The 16870-nt window shown below is 37.3% G+C and overlaps 1 protein-coding gene and 1 pseudogene across 1 annotated transcript; both read left to right on the top strand.

Moving 5' to 3' along the window:
* The first annotated feature begins 321 nt into the window (after positions 1 to 321).
* LOC18426611 (hydroxyphenylpyruvate reductase) lies at positions 322 to 16385 on the top strand. The gene is made up of 2 exons (XM_006833254.4): positions 322 to 2929; positions 15733 to 16385. Exons 1-2 carry the CDS (start codon positions 2504 to 2506, stop codon positions 16252 to 16254), a joined length of 948 nt encoding a protein of 315 aa, XP_006833317.1. The 5' UTR covers positions 322 to 2503; the 3' UTR covers positions 16255 to 16385.
* LOC148781889 (hydroxyphenylpyruvate reductase pseudogene) lies at positions 3125 to 5102 on the top strand (annotated as a pseudogene).
* Positions 16386 to 16870: the final 485 nt, after the last annotated feature.

The following is a 16870-nucleotide window of genomic DNA, read 5'->3' as shown; positions in this document are numbered from 1 at the left end:
TATTGCAATTTTACTTCTACAAATAAAGTTGCAACCGTTATATAAAATACACCTAAAATTAAAACATGTTTTATGCTCTCGAAAATTGGGATATGAGGGTATAATATAAAAATGTACGAGACTATTTTTTAATTTCAAAATATAAATAGGATTTTTCTATCAATTTTCTAAATTTATTTTGGGTGAATCAATTTTCCAAACGTAAATAATAAATAATTTGAGCTTAGAGAGAGAGAGAGAGAGAAGAGCTTAAATAACAAGGGCTTTGGTGACCACGACATTATGCCAAACATACATTTTCTAAATGAATATTGGTATTTGTTTTTATTCTCTTTTGTGGGGAATCCTTGACAAAACAAGCAAATAAAGTTGGGTTTCAACATTTTGGTTATTCGGATTGGATCCAACCTAACCCACACAATAAAATTAAATAAAAGTCAACTTACTGTGTCAGATTCTTTATTTCTTGCTTACATGGGACCATACTGTAATTTTGTTAGGTGCAGTTATGTCATGGATTTTATATTTTTAATTTAGTCTACGGGTTGTTAATAGGCCAAGATCGGGCCAGGCCGCTCTGGGTCTGCGCCCATCTGAAAACTATGAAAGGTGGCAAGATTTTGCACAATAACCCCCTCATGCAAATGAACTACTTAGGAGGATTTTTTTATCTCATATTTTAGGATCCTCTTTCATTATTATATGATTTTTTAAAGAAATTTAATTATTCAATGTTTAGATATTACCATCTAATGTATGAATGGCCTTTGTTCAACAATAAAATATTTATTTTTGGAAAAAGTAGACAAGAAGATCATTTATCTTTGGTACAAAGTAATCACAATTAATCTTGACTATTGGACGTGAAATTGGGTTGTTGCATTTATTTAATTAACTAAGCTCAAATTTCAAAAGAATATTTGTCGAACATTGTAACACACCCAAGCTATCACATTTCACATGATATGGTTATAAGTAAGGGTGAGGTTTTTATAAGGTTGCCTCATGTTGCATAGGTAAGGCACACCTATAAAATTTACTTAGAGATATCTTTGCGATGTTAAAAACCTTTGATGACTTCAAAATATCTTTTTATTCTCAGTTATAAAATTTAAAATTTGAAAAACAGTACATATCGAGCAGATTAATAAATACTTGAAAATCTTGAAAATAGACGATCTAGATATAAGATGCACTATGTTTTGGACATGAAATTCTTTTTTTTTTCTTCATGTCCATTTATCTCAAGGTCGAGATGATAAGTTGGAGGGTTCTCCTATGCCGGAGCGCTCTCCACTATAGGATTTTTGATGTGCACTTTACTTCAACAGTATAAGGTTGAAACTTTATATAAAAGTTCTCCTATAAGTAATTGTGACCTCTATGTACCAAATGTAAATGGTACCCTCCCTTATTTTTGGTTGGGTTGAGGCAGTTACATGGGTTGCATCCCAAAATTTAGGGGTCCTAAAATATTCCTAGTGATATAGGGAGTAAATGTGCATTATACTTAAAATATAAATCTTTTTGACTTCTCAGAAGCCAGTATAATTTTCACAAAAAATTCAATCCAAAAGGGACTCCATGATCAACTCACAATCACAAGTCAGTACTAAAGCATTCTGAAAGCTCAAAACACATAGATATAAGACAAGAGAGAGAACCATCACCATTCCAAAATGCTAGAAAAAGTGGAAATAAGAGCAGATAGAGAAAGTAATCATAATAGACCAAAATTCCAACAATAAGTGCAATAAATCAAACACATCAATTAACAATATCAAATTCAAACACCTCACCAAAGAATTGCAAATTTCTCATAAGATCCTATACATCAAAGATGCAAAAGTCGTGAAAAATCTAAAGAAGTGCACCCAATGTTTGAAAATCAGTAGTTCGACCCCGAATTGTCCGAGTCTAAATGGAACCTACAGCTACCCATCCATTTTTTTCGCCAAAACAGGACTCGGCCTAATAACAACTATTTTCCCAAGGAAAAATATGTATTTTAAAATTTTTAACATTGAGATCTCAGCCTCAAAGTTTAGATGGTCTCTATTCAATCTTGAAACATTACTTTTTTTTTTTTTATTATTTTTAAGTACGTAGATAACAAGATTTGGGGTCCTATAGTTACGGCTTTTGCAAGAGGGAATAAATGGACAATATGCACCCATTGGAGCATGAAATCTCTGGGCAAAACTGAAACGTTTAATTTAATGATTTTTACAGTTTAATTTAATATTTTCTTAACTCTATACCTGACTTTTCCATGCGAACGTTTGCAAAAAACACCGGCCACAGACCGCTCTCTCTCTCTCTCTAAAAGGAAAGAACATAAAAATCCTCTCTCTCTCTCTCTCTCTCTCTCCAACATACACTCTCTAATTCTATATCAAAACTCTCTATTTAATGAGAAAACCTAGAATTTTTTTTCTAAAATTGTAAGATCTGGCTCGCTTTCAAGTGCGAAGACTTTGAGGACCTAGAAAACCTGCAAAAAATGGAAAGCTTCGGTGTGTTGATGACCCAGCCCATGATGCCCTACCTTCAAGAAGAGATATCTCGTCGATTCAAGATTTTCAAGCTCTGGGAAGCTCCAAACCAGGCCAAATTCCTCTCTGAAAACGCTGCTTCAATACAAGCAATTGTAGGGGACTCTGCAGTTGGCGCCAAAGCAGAATTTATCGATGCTTTGCCAAATTTGGAGATTGTTGCTACTTGTTCAGTGGGCCTTGATGCCATTGATTTGGAGATGTGCAAGGAGAAGGGGATCAGGGTTACAAATACACCGGATGTTTTGACTGATTGTGTTGCTGATTTAACGATCGGGTTGATTATTTGTACAATAAGGCAGCTTCATATGGCTGATCGACATGTGAGAGAGGGGAAATGGATTACTTTTGGGAATTATAAATTGACCACCAGGGTTAGTATCTCTACTTCGACCTCTTTGATTTCCATATTTTTCCTCTGTTATTTTTACTGATTTATTTGTTTGAGAATTGGAATGGATGCGCATGACTGGTTTTGGATAGTTTTTGTTTTATTTTCTTTCTAGCTTATTTTATTGATGCTGATGCTGATCCTGATTATGATTATGATTATAGTAATAGTGATAGTAATGGTGATAGTAATGGTAATAGTAATAGTAATAGTAATAGTAATAGTAATAGTGATAGTAATAGTAATAGTAATAGTAATAGTAATAGTAACAATAATAACAATAAAAGTAAAAGTAGCAGACTAACAGTAATAGTAATAATAACAACAACACCAACAACAACGACGACGACAACAACAATAATAATACTTTAACAGTTTAATTAGGAGATTTGGACTAGATTGAAGTAATGCAGTCATGGGATTCATGAATCAAGTCATAGAATATTGTATAGAAGAATTTACTTATTTATATTCTCTTCTGCAATTGTTTCCAAGAAACTAATTTTACTGAAAATATGCTCTTATTTCCATCAACTTGCCTTTTAGATAAGGAAAAACTTTATTTAGAGCCCAAGCTCTAAACAATCAAATTAGAGCCCACCTCAAAATTTTTACTAGAAGAGGTTGTTTTGATGTCCAAATATACTCAAATTGATCATCTCAATATCACGATGCTTGGACATGAGAAAAAAATGGATTTCAAGTTTTGGAAATAGTGCATCTTGTGACATATTTTTGAACTGTCAATTTTCGAGATTTTCATAAAGCTCTAAATTTTATAATTAAAGATGAAAATATATTTTAAGGCTATCACAAAGATTTCCAGTATTGAAATAATATTTATCGACCCTACTTGAAGGTGGGCTTTAATTTGATTGTTGAGAGCCTAGGCTCTATACTAACCGCACTCGTTAGATAAACTTTATTTTTTAATTTCATGAGCGTAACCCTTTTTTAAAGTGTAGAAGTAGTTTTCCTCTCCTCTATGTTTTGTTACGAAACTAGTTTTCTCAGAAATTTATCCTATGTCCATCAACTTCTCTTCTAGATATAGTAGGTTTGGTTATAGCTACAAATTTTGGGGGTATTCTGCACAAAAGACAAAGGGGCTTCTCGGGGAGTAAGAAATAAACCAGAATGACCTCTATAGTCTATATAAGGGCATAAAAGGGATGAACTATATTTTTATGGGTTGCCCCCTTGGAGCCATTTGAAAGAGGATCTCCAAGAGAGATATGGGTCTCAAACAGAGAGGCGTTGCATTTAAGATGGAGTCGATTTTGGGTTGGTGCACTTTCCACTTTGCTCTTGTCTTCCTAGTCGCGAAGAACACGCATAGCAACAATTTCTGATAAGAAACAGTCATTCCATCATGATATTTATCAATCGATCAACAAACAAAACAAACCAGTTAACCTTTAGGTGCTGAACCCCTTTCTTATTGTTTGTTTTCTAACTTATCAAAAAAGAACTAGTTCTGATGTGCTTCCTTGATATCCCTCACAGTTTAGTGGCAAAACTGTTGGTATAGAGGGCTAGGTCGCATTGGGCTAGCCATCGGCAAAAGAGCTGAAGCAGTTGGGCGCCCTATCATTTATCACTCGAGATCGGAAAAACCTGATGTAACCTACAAATATTACTCCAATATGACTGAGCTTGCCACAAATAGTGACATACTTGTGGTCTCGTGCCCTCTAACCAAAGAAACACTCCATATAATAAACCGAGAAGTTATAGGAGCCTTAGGACAAAAGGGTGTGCTTGTGAACATTGGGCGGGGCCCACTCATGGATGAGCCTGCCGTTGGTGAGTGCACTGCTTGATGGCTGGCTTGGTGGGGCTGGGCTTAATGTGTTTGAGTGTGAGCCAGAGGTCCCAACCTAGCTGTTTGGGCTTGACAATGTGGTGCTTGTGCCTCACGTGGGTAGTGATACTTGGGAGACTTGCAAGGCCATGGCGGACTTAGTGGTTGCCAACCTGGAGGCCCAACTACTGAAGAAGCCCTTGCTCACCCCTGTTGTCTGAATGCATGCATAGAGTTACTCTGGAGGGTTCTTGAGCCCTGTTTGGACTGCCAAACAACTCTATTAAAGAATGGAGTTATCTTGAAGCAAGTGAAAGCAGGATCTTTTCAGAGTTATGAGCATTTTTGCAGCATTTTCTTAGTAAGCAGGGAATAGGAAGGCCCACATCCATGAAAGGCAGAGTGGACCATAATGTTTCCTTCTGCACGTAGATGGACAGTGGAATAGATGGACTTATAGTGGAATAGATGGACTTATTTCTTAGTAAATGGTCTTCGTTGATAGTTGGTTATGTGTATAATTGGTTTAAAAGATTGGGATTGTTGACTGATCATCACTAAATCCTGCATTACTTGCTGGCATACTTGTTGATTGGTTAATAATGATTTTAATTTATATTTATCATGACTGAGCTTGGCAGATTAAGAAGATATATTGATCCTTCAATTGTGAAGGTTATTGTGCAATTGCTTAGATCTACACAATTGGGATCTTGTGGTTCAGATGGAGCACTAAATAAAATAAGCTGTATGATCTGCCTCAATGTCTCTTAATTTACTTTTAATAAATCAGTGAGTTAGTTTTTTTTTTTTGCATGGGAAATTTGTTTTTTTTTTTGCATGGGAAATTTGGTTCTCAAACCTTGGACACTATTGTTGTGGTCTTTATGTTCCAACTAATAAGCCAAGACAATGAACCCCGATTTTGGATTTCATGTGCAATAAGTGTCTGTGTGTGTATGAGTGCTTGGGGACATAGGGGTTTCAATAGAATGCACCATGTATGGATTGAGCATGTAAAATGCTCCTCCTCAACATCAAAAGCCTTTTCCCACCTATTTGGGGTCGGCTAAAATGCTCCTATTGTCCGGAAATACCCCCACTCTGTAAAAAAGAATAAAGACCGGACTTGGCATGGGAATCCCACAAAGTCATAGTCTAAGTTGACTTGTGTTGCCCTTGACCTCTTGTTTTGGATTTATGTGCCATCCAATCAAGCCATGAATGACACATGACTAATTTTCAAAGTTTTTTTTAATCAAGGAAAGGCAAGGACCAAGTTTTAGTGCAGTATTTGATAGAATTTTTTTCATCTTCATTATAGATATAGTAGCGAGAGGCACATATGATGCATGATCTATTATTGTGACAACTCAGGGTGATAAAATGTATACTTTTTTTCCCAAAAAGATAAAAGCCTAAAAATTTGGGGATGTAGTGTGATTAGGTTTCATGATGTAAATAATCCTAAAACAGGAGGGAGTATCTCTTTATGTGTATGATACATCCAAAGTATTTACTCTTAATTTTGGATAAAGAAAAAGTATCTATCAAAGGGAAAGTTTTTTGTTTTCTGGGGGAAATATTCAAAATACTCTTAGATATTTGCTATTTAGCATTTTATTGATATGTTTTGATTTAATATCATAACGCCCATCAAAATGCACATGATTTCTAGTTGGAATAGTAGAAAAAGGATAAAATGTTAGTTTCTCATTGGAAGCAGAAAAAGGATAAAATGTTAAATACTTGAAAAGTGAGGTGTATTTTGATAAAATTTCCTTTTTTTCCAATTAGTTATCATTTTCTCTTAAATTTACTGATGAAGGTATTTCTTATTGGAATAGATAAGGGTTGAATTGGATAAGGAATTAGGTTACTTTGAATTAGACAAGGAACTAGGTTACTCTAAACTCCCACTTTGTAGGCCCTCTCTTGATAGGTTTCATACCCAAATATCTCTCTCTCCAAAGGGTCTAACTCTTGTTGAATGCCATGTGTCCCTAGTTTTATTTGTGGCTTAATAAATATAGAATACGTACACACACACACACACACACACACACACACATAATTAGAACTAAGTAGACGAAGTGGAGATGTGCTTCTGGTATCTTTTGAGATCGTCACATACCAATGAAGCTTATGGGGAAATTTTATTGGATGGCCATAAGACCAGTCATGCCTTATGAGACATAATGTTGGTGGTCAAGAAATAACATATCCATGGAATGAGTGTGGCTAAGATGAGGATGTTGAGATGGATGAGTGCCAAGACTAAAAAAGATAGAATTCATAATGAAGACATCTGAGGGAACTTCGGGGTTACTCCAATTGGCGAGAAGATGAGGGTAAGTAGACTTAGGTGAGTGGTCATGTGCAATGTTAACCTAGAACAACACTGGTTAGGAGGGGTGATTTAATTCAAGTGGAAGGATCTAAAAAGGCTAGAGGAAGGTCCAAAAGGACATAGATGGCAGTAGTGAAAAGAGATATGGTAACTTATGGTTTGACTGAGGGTATGACTCTTGATAGAATGGATGACGGAACATGATTTGTGTAGCTAATCCCAGATAGTTGGGATAAGGCTCGGATGATGATAGTGATGATTATAGTGATTTTATGTGCACACATTATTTTTTGCAGGGTATTCGCATTGTATGTATAATGGATGTATAGTAGCACTTTATGATTTCAAACGAAACATGATTTTCATTCTAATGGTTGAATTTGTTATGCATCTAGCGAAAGAATGAAATGTGATAAACTGGTCATAGACTACTTGCACTTTAGGAATTTATGTGATAGGTCAGAGAGAGGGGGGGAATAATAATAATAGAGCAAAAAAAATAAAGCAAGGGGTGATGATCGCACCTAAATAATGATGTGTCACTCATGGGGAGAGGTACAAACCACGATTTGTTTCATTTTTGGAGAGAGATTATGGGGTTGATTTTGTAAGATTTAATGGGTGGCGATGCCTAGGAGGAAAACATAAAAATAAATATAAGGGTGCCAATAGGACCTTCCTGTGTTGCATGGGCACAAATACTTCTGTGTCAGACGTGGACGGATTCCCCATTTCATAAAGAACATGATTTGGTGCACAAGGTTATATTGTAAAGAATAATAAAGTCTAACATTATCTTCTAACGTTCTATTCATGTTTGCCATGTTGGGTGAGTGTGCACGGACTTGCCCGAGTTAGTTGGGCCGAGCAGCTTGCTGAGACGGAAACCCTGCCTATCTCAGGTGGGTTATAAAAGAGTGTACAATTTATATACTCATCCACAGGCATAAATGTGGCACATTCCCCAATCCCCATCACATGGCCCTTATGACACACAAGCCCTGCTTTAGACCCTACTGAAGCCCAGGATCTTCAATTATATGCCCCCAGGTATCTCTTTAATTGTCACCTGGGCCCTGTTTGGCCTTTCCACCATGAATGTGCCCTTCTAGCCACCTGCCACCTTTTGACCTCTTCACTATGGCTGCAACTCAGCCACGTCACTCCCCAACCTATTGAAAAAGTGAGCCCAATGTTCAGAAAAAGGGATCAGTGGGATGGATCGTTCACCCCCAATTCTGAACCGGATCGGCTGGATCACTGATCCATATCATTCTCGAAACGTCTATGTCAATGATCCAAAAATTTAAAAAGCGAAATGAAATGAAATAAAAATTAAAATAGAGTTTATGGGGTGGGGGGGACCATAAAGAGCATGACATAAGCTTAAAGAAAAAGAAAAAACAAATGAAGAGGGGTTTTAGGGGGGAATGAGGTTGGGACCTGTACCATTTTGTAACCAGTTCGGTCCCAACCGATTCCACATTTGGATTGGCGACCTAGGTCGGAATTCGCCGGGTTTTTAAGTACTGATCAGGCCTACACATACCCCTTTTTCTTATTCTCTTTTAGGCCAACGATGCCATCTTTTTTATTTTATATGATTTTCTTGGACTTTTCTGTTGTTTTATTTTTTTTACAATTTTTACTTATTCTTCTATGCTTTTTTGGCTCATCGGATGACTTGATGTTGACTCAGGCAAGTTCATTCAAACTTGCCCGAGTAACTCAGTCCGGTTAGGGTACGATCTCCTTAGCTGAGCCGAGTTATATAGCACTTATTTTATTTCATGATGAGTAGCTGAGAATAGTGACAATGTACCCGACTAGACGCGGACTCAATGGGTATACCCGATCTCGGGTTCGGGTATGGGTCCAAATTTTGGACCCGAATACTATTTAGGTCTGGGTCCGGGTCCAGCCGGACCCGACCTGTATCCGTAGTCATGTGTCTTTATACGCGCATTAGCTGCTAGGTGTTCATATTTGTCACAATATTGGCAAATTTTACACTATTATTGGCAAAAAGGTTCATAGTCATAGGACATATGATGGCAAAAAAAGGGCAAACAAAAAGAAGCTCATAGTCGTAAGGTGGCAATGGATCCGACCAGACCCGGGACCCAACGGGTCCAAATTTTGGACCCAAATACTATTCGAGTCTGTGTCTGGGTCTAGTCGGACCTGACCCGTTGCCACCCCTAGCTGAGAAACTCACTTATTCCCATATTGAATTCGTATATTTTTCAAAGTTCAAATGTGTCCGCTTAACCCGTCCCAAGCCCGGGTAAAGGAGGATCTTTAACTTTCGCTTAACCTGTCCCAAGCCCAGGTAAAGAGATAGATTGTGTTAGGAAGGCAACCGACTTAAAATATTGGCAAAACTTGAATATGAATACTGAATCTATGTTATGTGCTTGTGCTAAGGCATTATCCATAAGCGACATGTTATACCAAATGGAATGTATATTTAGTAATAATAGGAATAGAGACGAGGAAGTACTTAAGAGTGACGGGCAAGAAATACAAAAAAGAGCACATTTTTTATATATAGGGTCGATAATCCAAGAAAATAGAGAGATTGAGGAAGATGTTGTACATAGAATTAGAGCTAGGTCGTTGAAGTGGAGGTGTGCAATTGGAGTTTTATGTGATCGTGCTACCAATGAAGCTGAAGGGCAAGTTCTATAGGATAACTTTGAGATCATCTTTGCTTTATGGGGTGGAATGTTGGGCGGTCAAAAAACAACTTACCATAAAATATGTGTAGCTGAGATGGAGATGTTGAGATGGATGAGTGGCAAGACAAGAAGGGATAGAATTCAAGATGTATACATTCGGGAGAACTTAGGTGTTGCTCCAATATACGACAGGACGAGAAGAAGTAGATTTAGGTGGGTTGGCCATGTGCAGCACAGACCCAATACAACATATATTAAGAGGTGCGAGTTAGCTTAAGTGGAATGCTCAAAAGGGTAAAAGGTAGGCCCAAAAGGACATGGTTGGAAGTAGTGAAAAAAATATGGAGACTTGTAGCTTTTTTGAAGGTATGGCCCTTGATAGAGTAGAATGGCAGACCATGATTAGTGTAGCCGATCCCGATTAGATGAGAAAAGGCCCTGATGATGATGATAAAATATATCTACTCAAAACAAAAAAGAAGATCAAAGTCTAAATCAATGAATGCAATCGCTGGTCAGGAAAGAAGAAGAATCTAAAAATATTTTTTTTTGGTGTGCATGTCGATGTGTCTGACACAAGTATGGTGCCAAAATAGAAGAATCCATGTAAGGTGTGACAAAGGACTGTCATCTCCTTTTTGTTGAAATAATGCACCTTGTATATTACCTTTCTTTAGCTTTTTTAAATGATGCAGGCTGTTCTTTTTGGGAAATTCATTAGGAGACGGAAAGTGGGCTTTATCTCTTTCTTTTGTTTATGTGAACTTATGAAGCTTTTGCTCCAAGCCATTGAACCTTTAGTGATATCGAATAAAGTTGGGAGGCTCTTCAATTTGAAGTTTATTCTCTTAGTCTTTAATTTTTCTGTGTGCAAATACTGCATCATTTTGCCACCTCCTTATGTGCATAGGGCAGTGGCTGCTTGAAAAGTGTCTTACAGTCATTTTGACAATGTTTTTTACTTCACTTTACTTCTTTTGGCTTCGGCCACCTGGCTGAAGCAAAACAACCTTCAAAACACAGATTTGCCAAATCTGCATGATTTGCTGAACCACATTTGACTGCATTTCAATGCCAAGTCAGCAGATTTGAGTATGGTATAACTGGTTGTGGCATAATTAAAAAAAGGGTGCGGTTTCTATAAGGTTGCAACCTTAAACAATCCAATTAAGGGGCACCTTAAAATTTTATCATAACATGTAATTTTGTTGTAAAAAATTCTTAGTATTATCTTAAAATCTATTTTCATACCTAATTAGAAAATTTTAAATTCCAAAAATGGTTAAAATCAAGTAGATCTATAAAAATATGAAAATCTAGAAAATAGACGGTCTAGATAATGTGGTACTTTTTTTTTTTCACATTCATACATCTCGATGTCGACATTATCGATTAGAGGGTTTTTTCAACATTAAAACAACATTTCCGATAGATTTTTGAGGTGCATATGTGATTCTACATTTTAAGGTTGCAACCATATTTAAACTTTTCCCTTAACAAAATAATGGTCATTCAAGTACATGGATGCTACTCCCAGGCCGTTGTTTGTCCATACCTTGCTTGGAAGCTTGATAAAACACACCTAAATTGGTGTTCTGTAGGTGCCTTCCTCTTTTTGGCATGAAATTAGACGCTCACCTTCAAAATGTTTTTGTCATGACTATTTTTGTGCATGATCTAGCACCTATGCATATTCTAAACCATCCCCAAAGAGGAAGTTATGGCAAAAATTTAGTGTTCATTGGCATGTGGCAGATAAGCTTTTCGCTTTCCTGCACCAGTTAAGATTCTCAGTGGCACCTAATTCGGTCTAGCCTAGAGTCCGCTCCTCCATGTTTGAGAGAGGTTAGGAGGGCATGTACTTTACTCCCTGGTTCCATAGTAACTCTCTCAGCAACAAACATTTAAATTGCAGGACACTGAATTATCTCTGATATATTTTGGACCTCAAACCTGTTTGATATCTACGAAAAATTTCTCATGCATTGAGCTCTTTATGGAGAGATGTCATCCTCTATGCATGCTGCTGGCCATAGAGAACGCTGTGTATTTTTCCTACTTTCAAGTATGGGAATGATGTTATAAGTCGCGATTTATAATTTGGTATTTTTTTTATTTGTTGGAGCCCATTTCAGGAGGTAAAGTTTCTCGGTGTTAGTTGCTTTCGCTTGGGAATAATGTATATATATTGTACTTGTAAAAACATGAGCATTACTTAATAATGTGTAGTGTCAGATGATTAGGAATTTCCCTATCCACAATATCTTTTTTTTTTTTTTTTGGATTTATGTTGGCTTTCCCAAGGCACAACTATGTATGCATAGGATAGGCTATTCAAAGGAATTAGCTATTGGTACAAGTTGCACAGTTATGCAAGGAAAGTGGTATATGTAGTCCTACATTTCAGACAAAGCGAGGGTCCATGAATCTAGTTCCAAAAAATTCATCAATGACAAAGCAGGTGCATTACGGACAGAAATGTCCATTTAGGAGAAGAAACACCATATTATGCTTACATTAGACATCGGTATCCATGCTTGAGGAATTTATGTAAGAACAAAAATATAGTACATGAAATTTCCTGTCTCTTTGAATTTTCTTTCTACATCAAATCGGATTTTTTTCCTTTTGACATTAGTTTTAGCTAGTATAACATTTTAGCCAATTATCCTCTGGGCTCTATTACCTTTATTACTGCCCTTTCGATGATGGATTTTTATAGAACGGCACCTTATCTTGCATCCTAATTAGAGGACCCTGGTGTGCGTTCCTCGAGTATCCCCTTATTTAAACACTGTCTGATATTAGATTATCCGTTTTCCATTTGCTATGAACCTTCCTTTCACAATTCTTGCCACATGGCAGTCTTGCTCATTTATTGATTCTACCTCCAGTTAAAGTGACTAGAATAGCTCCAATGCTTCATGCAAGAGAGAAGTGGTTGTCCTTTCCCCCAAAGAAGGGCATTGCCCTTCTTTAATCCTTGTGGTTGGAAGCATATATGCTCTAGATTCCAAAATGCAGCTCTATGCTCTCTCTCTCTCTCTCTCTCTCTCTCTCTCTCTATATATATATATATATATATATATATATATATATATATTGATGAAACTTGGAACATTTATAACAGAAAGAAACCAGAAATCAAATTTTAACAATAGATATTAAGCGAAAGAACTATGAAAAACTTTGATAGTCCCAAAAATATGGGTGGAATATCAGAAAATAGCTGCATTTTGGAATCAGTCAGCCAACGGCCCTGATTCAATCTGAGCCCACTGAAATGGTCACGACCTCATTTCGTATTCGAATTTTCATTTTTTTGAGCGTCTATTTTTCAAAAATAGGAGAATCTAATAAAAATATATAAAAAAAATCGTGACATATAAATTTACCAAAATACCCTTGAAACTTTTCGGAGGTAATTTGGTCAATTTATATTTTTCAAATTATTTTTTTCATATTTTTATTAGGTTCGCCTTGATGGGAAGAATGAACGCTTAAAATTTCAAGTTATTTTGATTGGTAGAAAAAAAATGAAAATTCAAATGTGAAATGAAGCTGTCACCATCAGATCGGCTTAGATTCAATTTGGGCCGTTGACTGTCAGCCCGTGGGCTCACAGGATCCTTATATATATATATATATATATATATATATATATATATATATATATATATATATATATATATATATATATATATATATATATATATATACATGGATATGGGATTGTATAGTACAACATCATTTATTTTTGGTACAAGGAAGTCACAATCACTTGGGCTATTGGATGTGAAATCCAATATGTGAAAAGTGTGTCACAACGTTCGAGAAAATTTATTTTAGACTTATGTCCAGATAATGATGGGAAATGATCTTGTGCATCTCTAACACACCGATGGCTCTATAAGACCCACCTACTTACTGTCAGATCTTGTGGTTCCTCGAGATACAGGTAGAGTTACCTGTTTAACCGGTTAGCGTTTCCCCCCCCCCAACGGTTTGGACATTGATGGACATCTGGCAGTTAGAAGATAAAAAAGTCTCCTCCTTAGAGGGAGAAAGACGGGCTCCTGGAGGAAGAAGGTTGGCTTTCCTCTTTGTGCTGGTGATTTTCGGTTAGTTTTGTTATGATTTCTAGAGAGAGAACAGTTTGGTTGAGACTTGAGACAGAGGAGAAAGAATGGTTACCTTACTAGGCTTGGAGGGAGGGGGATTTGCTTCAAAGAAATATATGGGCTTCTTGCTAGAGAGGGGTGGCATTTCTAATCAGACCAAGAAAATTACTTCTTTGTAGGGAGAAATGGGGTTTTCGTTGGAGCGAGTGGTAGGGACTTTTAGCAGAAACATAGTTTCCTGCAAAATGGTGCCCCTCGCAGACCCCAGCGAATATCCCAGCCAGGATGACTAATAACAGCCAGCATCACGTCCAGCGTCTGTATAGAGCCAAGGGTGGTGCTACTTGAGTGGGGAGGTTGTGGAGGTGGAGGGGGTGGTGGTTCCCATAAAGAAACTGATCCTTTCGGCATTGATAGAGAGGGAGGGATTTGAGCTGAGGAACAGAAGGGAAGGGGTTTCAGGCTCAAGTAGAGATGCAGAGAGGTTGAAAGGAAAGCGGGGCAGGGAAAGAGAGCTATTATGCGGAGATATTCAGAAATAGAAAAGATCTTAATTTAGGTTTGAGAGAGATTTGTTTCGAAAAGTCTCTGCTTTGGAGAGAGAGAGAGAGAGAGCTTTGTTTGGCAGAGACTTTACTTTGGAGGGAGAGAGCATTGTTGTATGGAGACTTAGCTTGAGAGAGAGAGAGAGAGAGAGAGAGAGAGAGCTTTCTTTGCAGAGACTTTGCTTTGGAAGGAGAGAGAGCATTGTTGTATGGAGACTTAGCTTTTGAGAGAGAGAGAGAGAGAGAGAGAGAGAGAGAGAGGGTGCTCTGCTATAGCATGAGGGACTCGTAGGATCATCACTCAATAATGGCATATCCTCCACCACCCATTGTGACCTCCTTGTATCAAAAGTAAATAATATATATATATATATATATATATATATATATATATATCTTCTTTATTTTTCGTTCTCTCTCTTTTATTTATTTTTTATTTGAATTCATGAATTGCTTTACTAGTCACTAACTAGTTCTGTTTGCCATAGACCTTTTACTAGGAGCAATTAGACCTCGATATACTGCTCTAATTTTGTGTGAAAGTGTTGAGAGATGCAAAGCTCCATTACTGCTGCTTCTCTATTTTTCTCTATAAAGTATCTATACTTTTCTAACTGCGATGGCCAAAATACCCTGTTCATAACATTAGAGGAATTCTCTTGATCTCTTTTAGATGGATTTATGTGCTTCCGTTCAGCACATTAGAGGAATTCTCTTGCTCTCTTTTCATCTTGTGATTCTTATCTCTAGCTCCCTCCCACATTCTGGGATTCAACAGACCATGATCCCATACGAACTTGATTGTTGTGAAATCATCGAGGTGGAATTCTTAGAAATGTGACTTACCACAAACATAAAATAAAAGGTGGAGTTCAAATTGGTTCCTGACATTTTTTAAGATGGCCATTTTACTTAAGTTTCCTTTGGCCTTCTGATTTCATGTGCTACAATGACGATTTTCATTTCTTTTGATCTCATGTAGCCACTATGAAGACTACTTCAAACGTTCCACTTTTTTTCAATCCTTTTTTCATTACCAGGCTTGGGTTTTTCTGACTATATCTTTGATATATGTCCCCTAACGACCAAACACAAACATAGCAACAGTCCATGAATACAAAATCATGTTATATTGATACTTAGCAGTCCATAAATAAAACAACCAAATAAACTGTGACCTGCCCAACCATTGTCTTATCATTTACCCATCAAAAAAGAAATATATCTCATCACATTTCCAAAAAAGAGAAAGAATCTCATGTATTCTGTTTGATATCCCTTACAGTTTAGCGGCAAAACTGTCGGAATAATAGGGTTAGGCCGGATTGGGCTAGCCATCGCCAGAAGGGCTGAAGCATTCGGTTGCCCTATCACCTACTACTCAAGATCGGAAAAACCCGACTTCAGAAACTACAAGTATTACTCAAACGTGACCGAACTTGCCACCAATAGTGACATACTTGTGGTCGCATGCCCTTTGACTGAAGAGACACACCACATAATAAGCCTGCAAGTAATAGAAGCCTTAGGACCGCAGGGTGTCCTTGTAAATATTGGTCGAGGAGCACTTGTGGATGAGCCTGAGATGGTAACTGCACTGCTTGATGGTCGACTAGGTGGGGCTGGGATTGATGTGTTTGAGCATGAGCCTGAGGTCCCAATGGAGCTCTTTGGGCTCGACAATGTGGTGCTTGTGCCTCATGTTGGTAGTGCTACTTGGGAGACTCGCAAGGAGATGGCAGACTTAGTGCTCGGAAACCTTGAGGCCCATGTATTGAAGAAGCCACTGCTCACAGCTGTTGTTTGAAGTTGTATCTGTGCAGTTCTGCATTACTTGTGTTCTGATTGATTGTTGGTTGTGTAATTGAGCACTTCTGAATGATTGAAACTGTCATTTAATGGTCAAATTAATCATGGCTTGGTGATTATTCTTGTCAATCAGTATTTTTGTGATTTGAATTGTCAGTTAATTGTGAATGAATTGGAGCATGATTTGTGGTCTACCATCTCGACCGCCACTATCATGAATACGAAAAAGTATGAATGTTGGGCCTAAGAGTGATCATCTTGTCCCTATTTTTTGGACCATTCGTTTCAATTCTTCAAAGACCATCTGATCTAAACTTTCTTTGGAGTTCCAAATTCATGAATCTGAAGTAGAAATGAATTTGCAGTAATTTAGGATGTGTTTCAAGTCTCAAAACCCTTAAAAACGACAGCAGACTCATTAGCTAGTGGATTCACCAAAAACTTTTCCCCTTATAAGACAGCCCACTGAGCGCTAAAGGGCCTTAGCCCCAAGCAGGCACCTAATGACATGGCCAAGGCATGGATTGAAGATATGCCTGAAATTTGAAATTTTCGGACTTTCAATGGTTGGCCGCCATAGGTTGCAAGGGTTCATGACCTGAAACACATCTGAA

Source organism: Amborella trichopoda, chromosome 5 (genome assembly GCF_054954075.1).
Source record: "Amborella trichopoda isolate Santa Cruz 75 chromosome 5, AtrichopodaSantaCruz75HAP2 v2.0, whole genome shotgun sequence".
NCBI classification, from domain to species: Eukaryota; Viridiplantae; Streptophyta; class Magnoliopsida; order Amborellales; family Amborellaceae; genus Amborella; species Amborella trichopoda.
The sequence above is the reverse complement of the archived record's forward strand: the minus strand, read 5'-3'. Positions and strand labels throughout refer to the sequence as shown.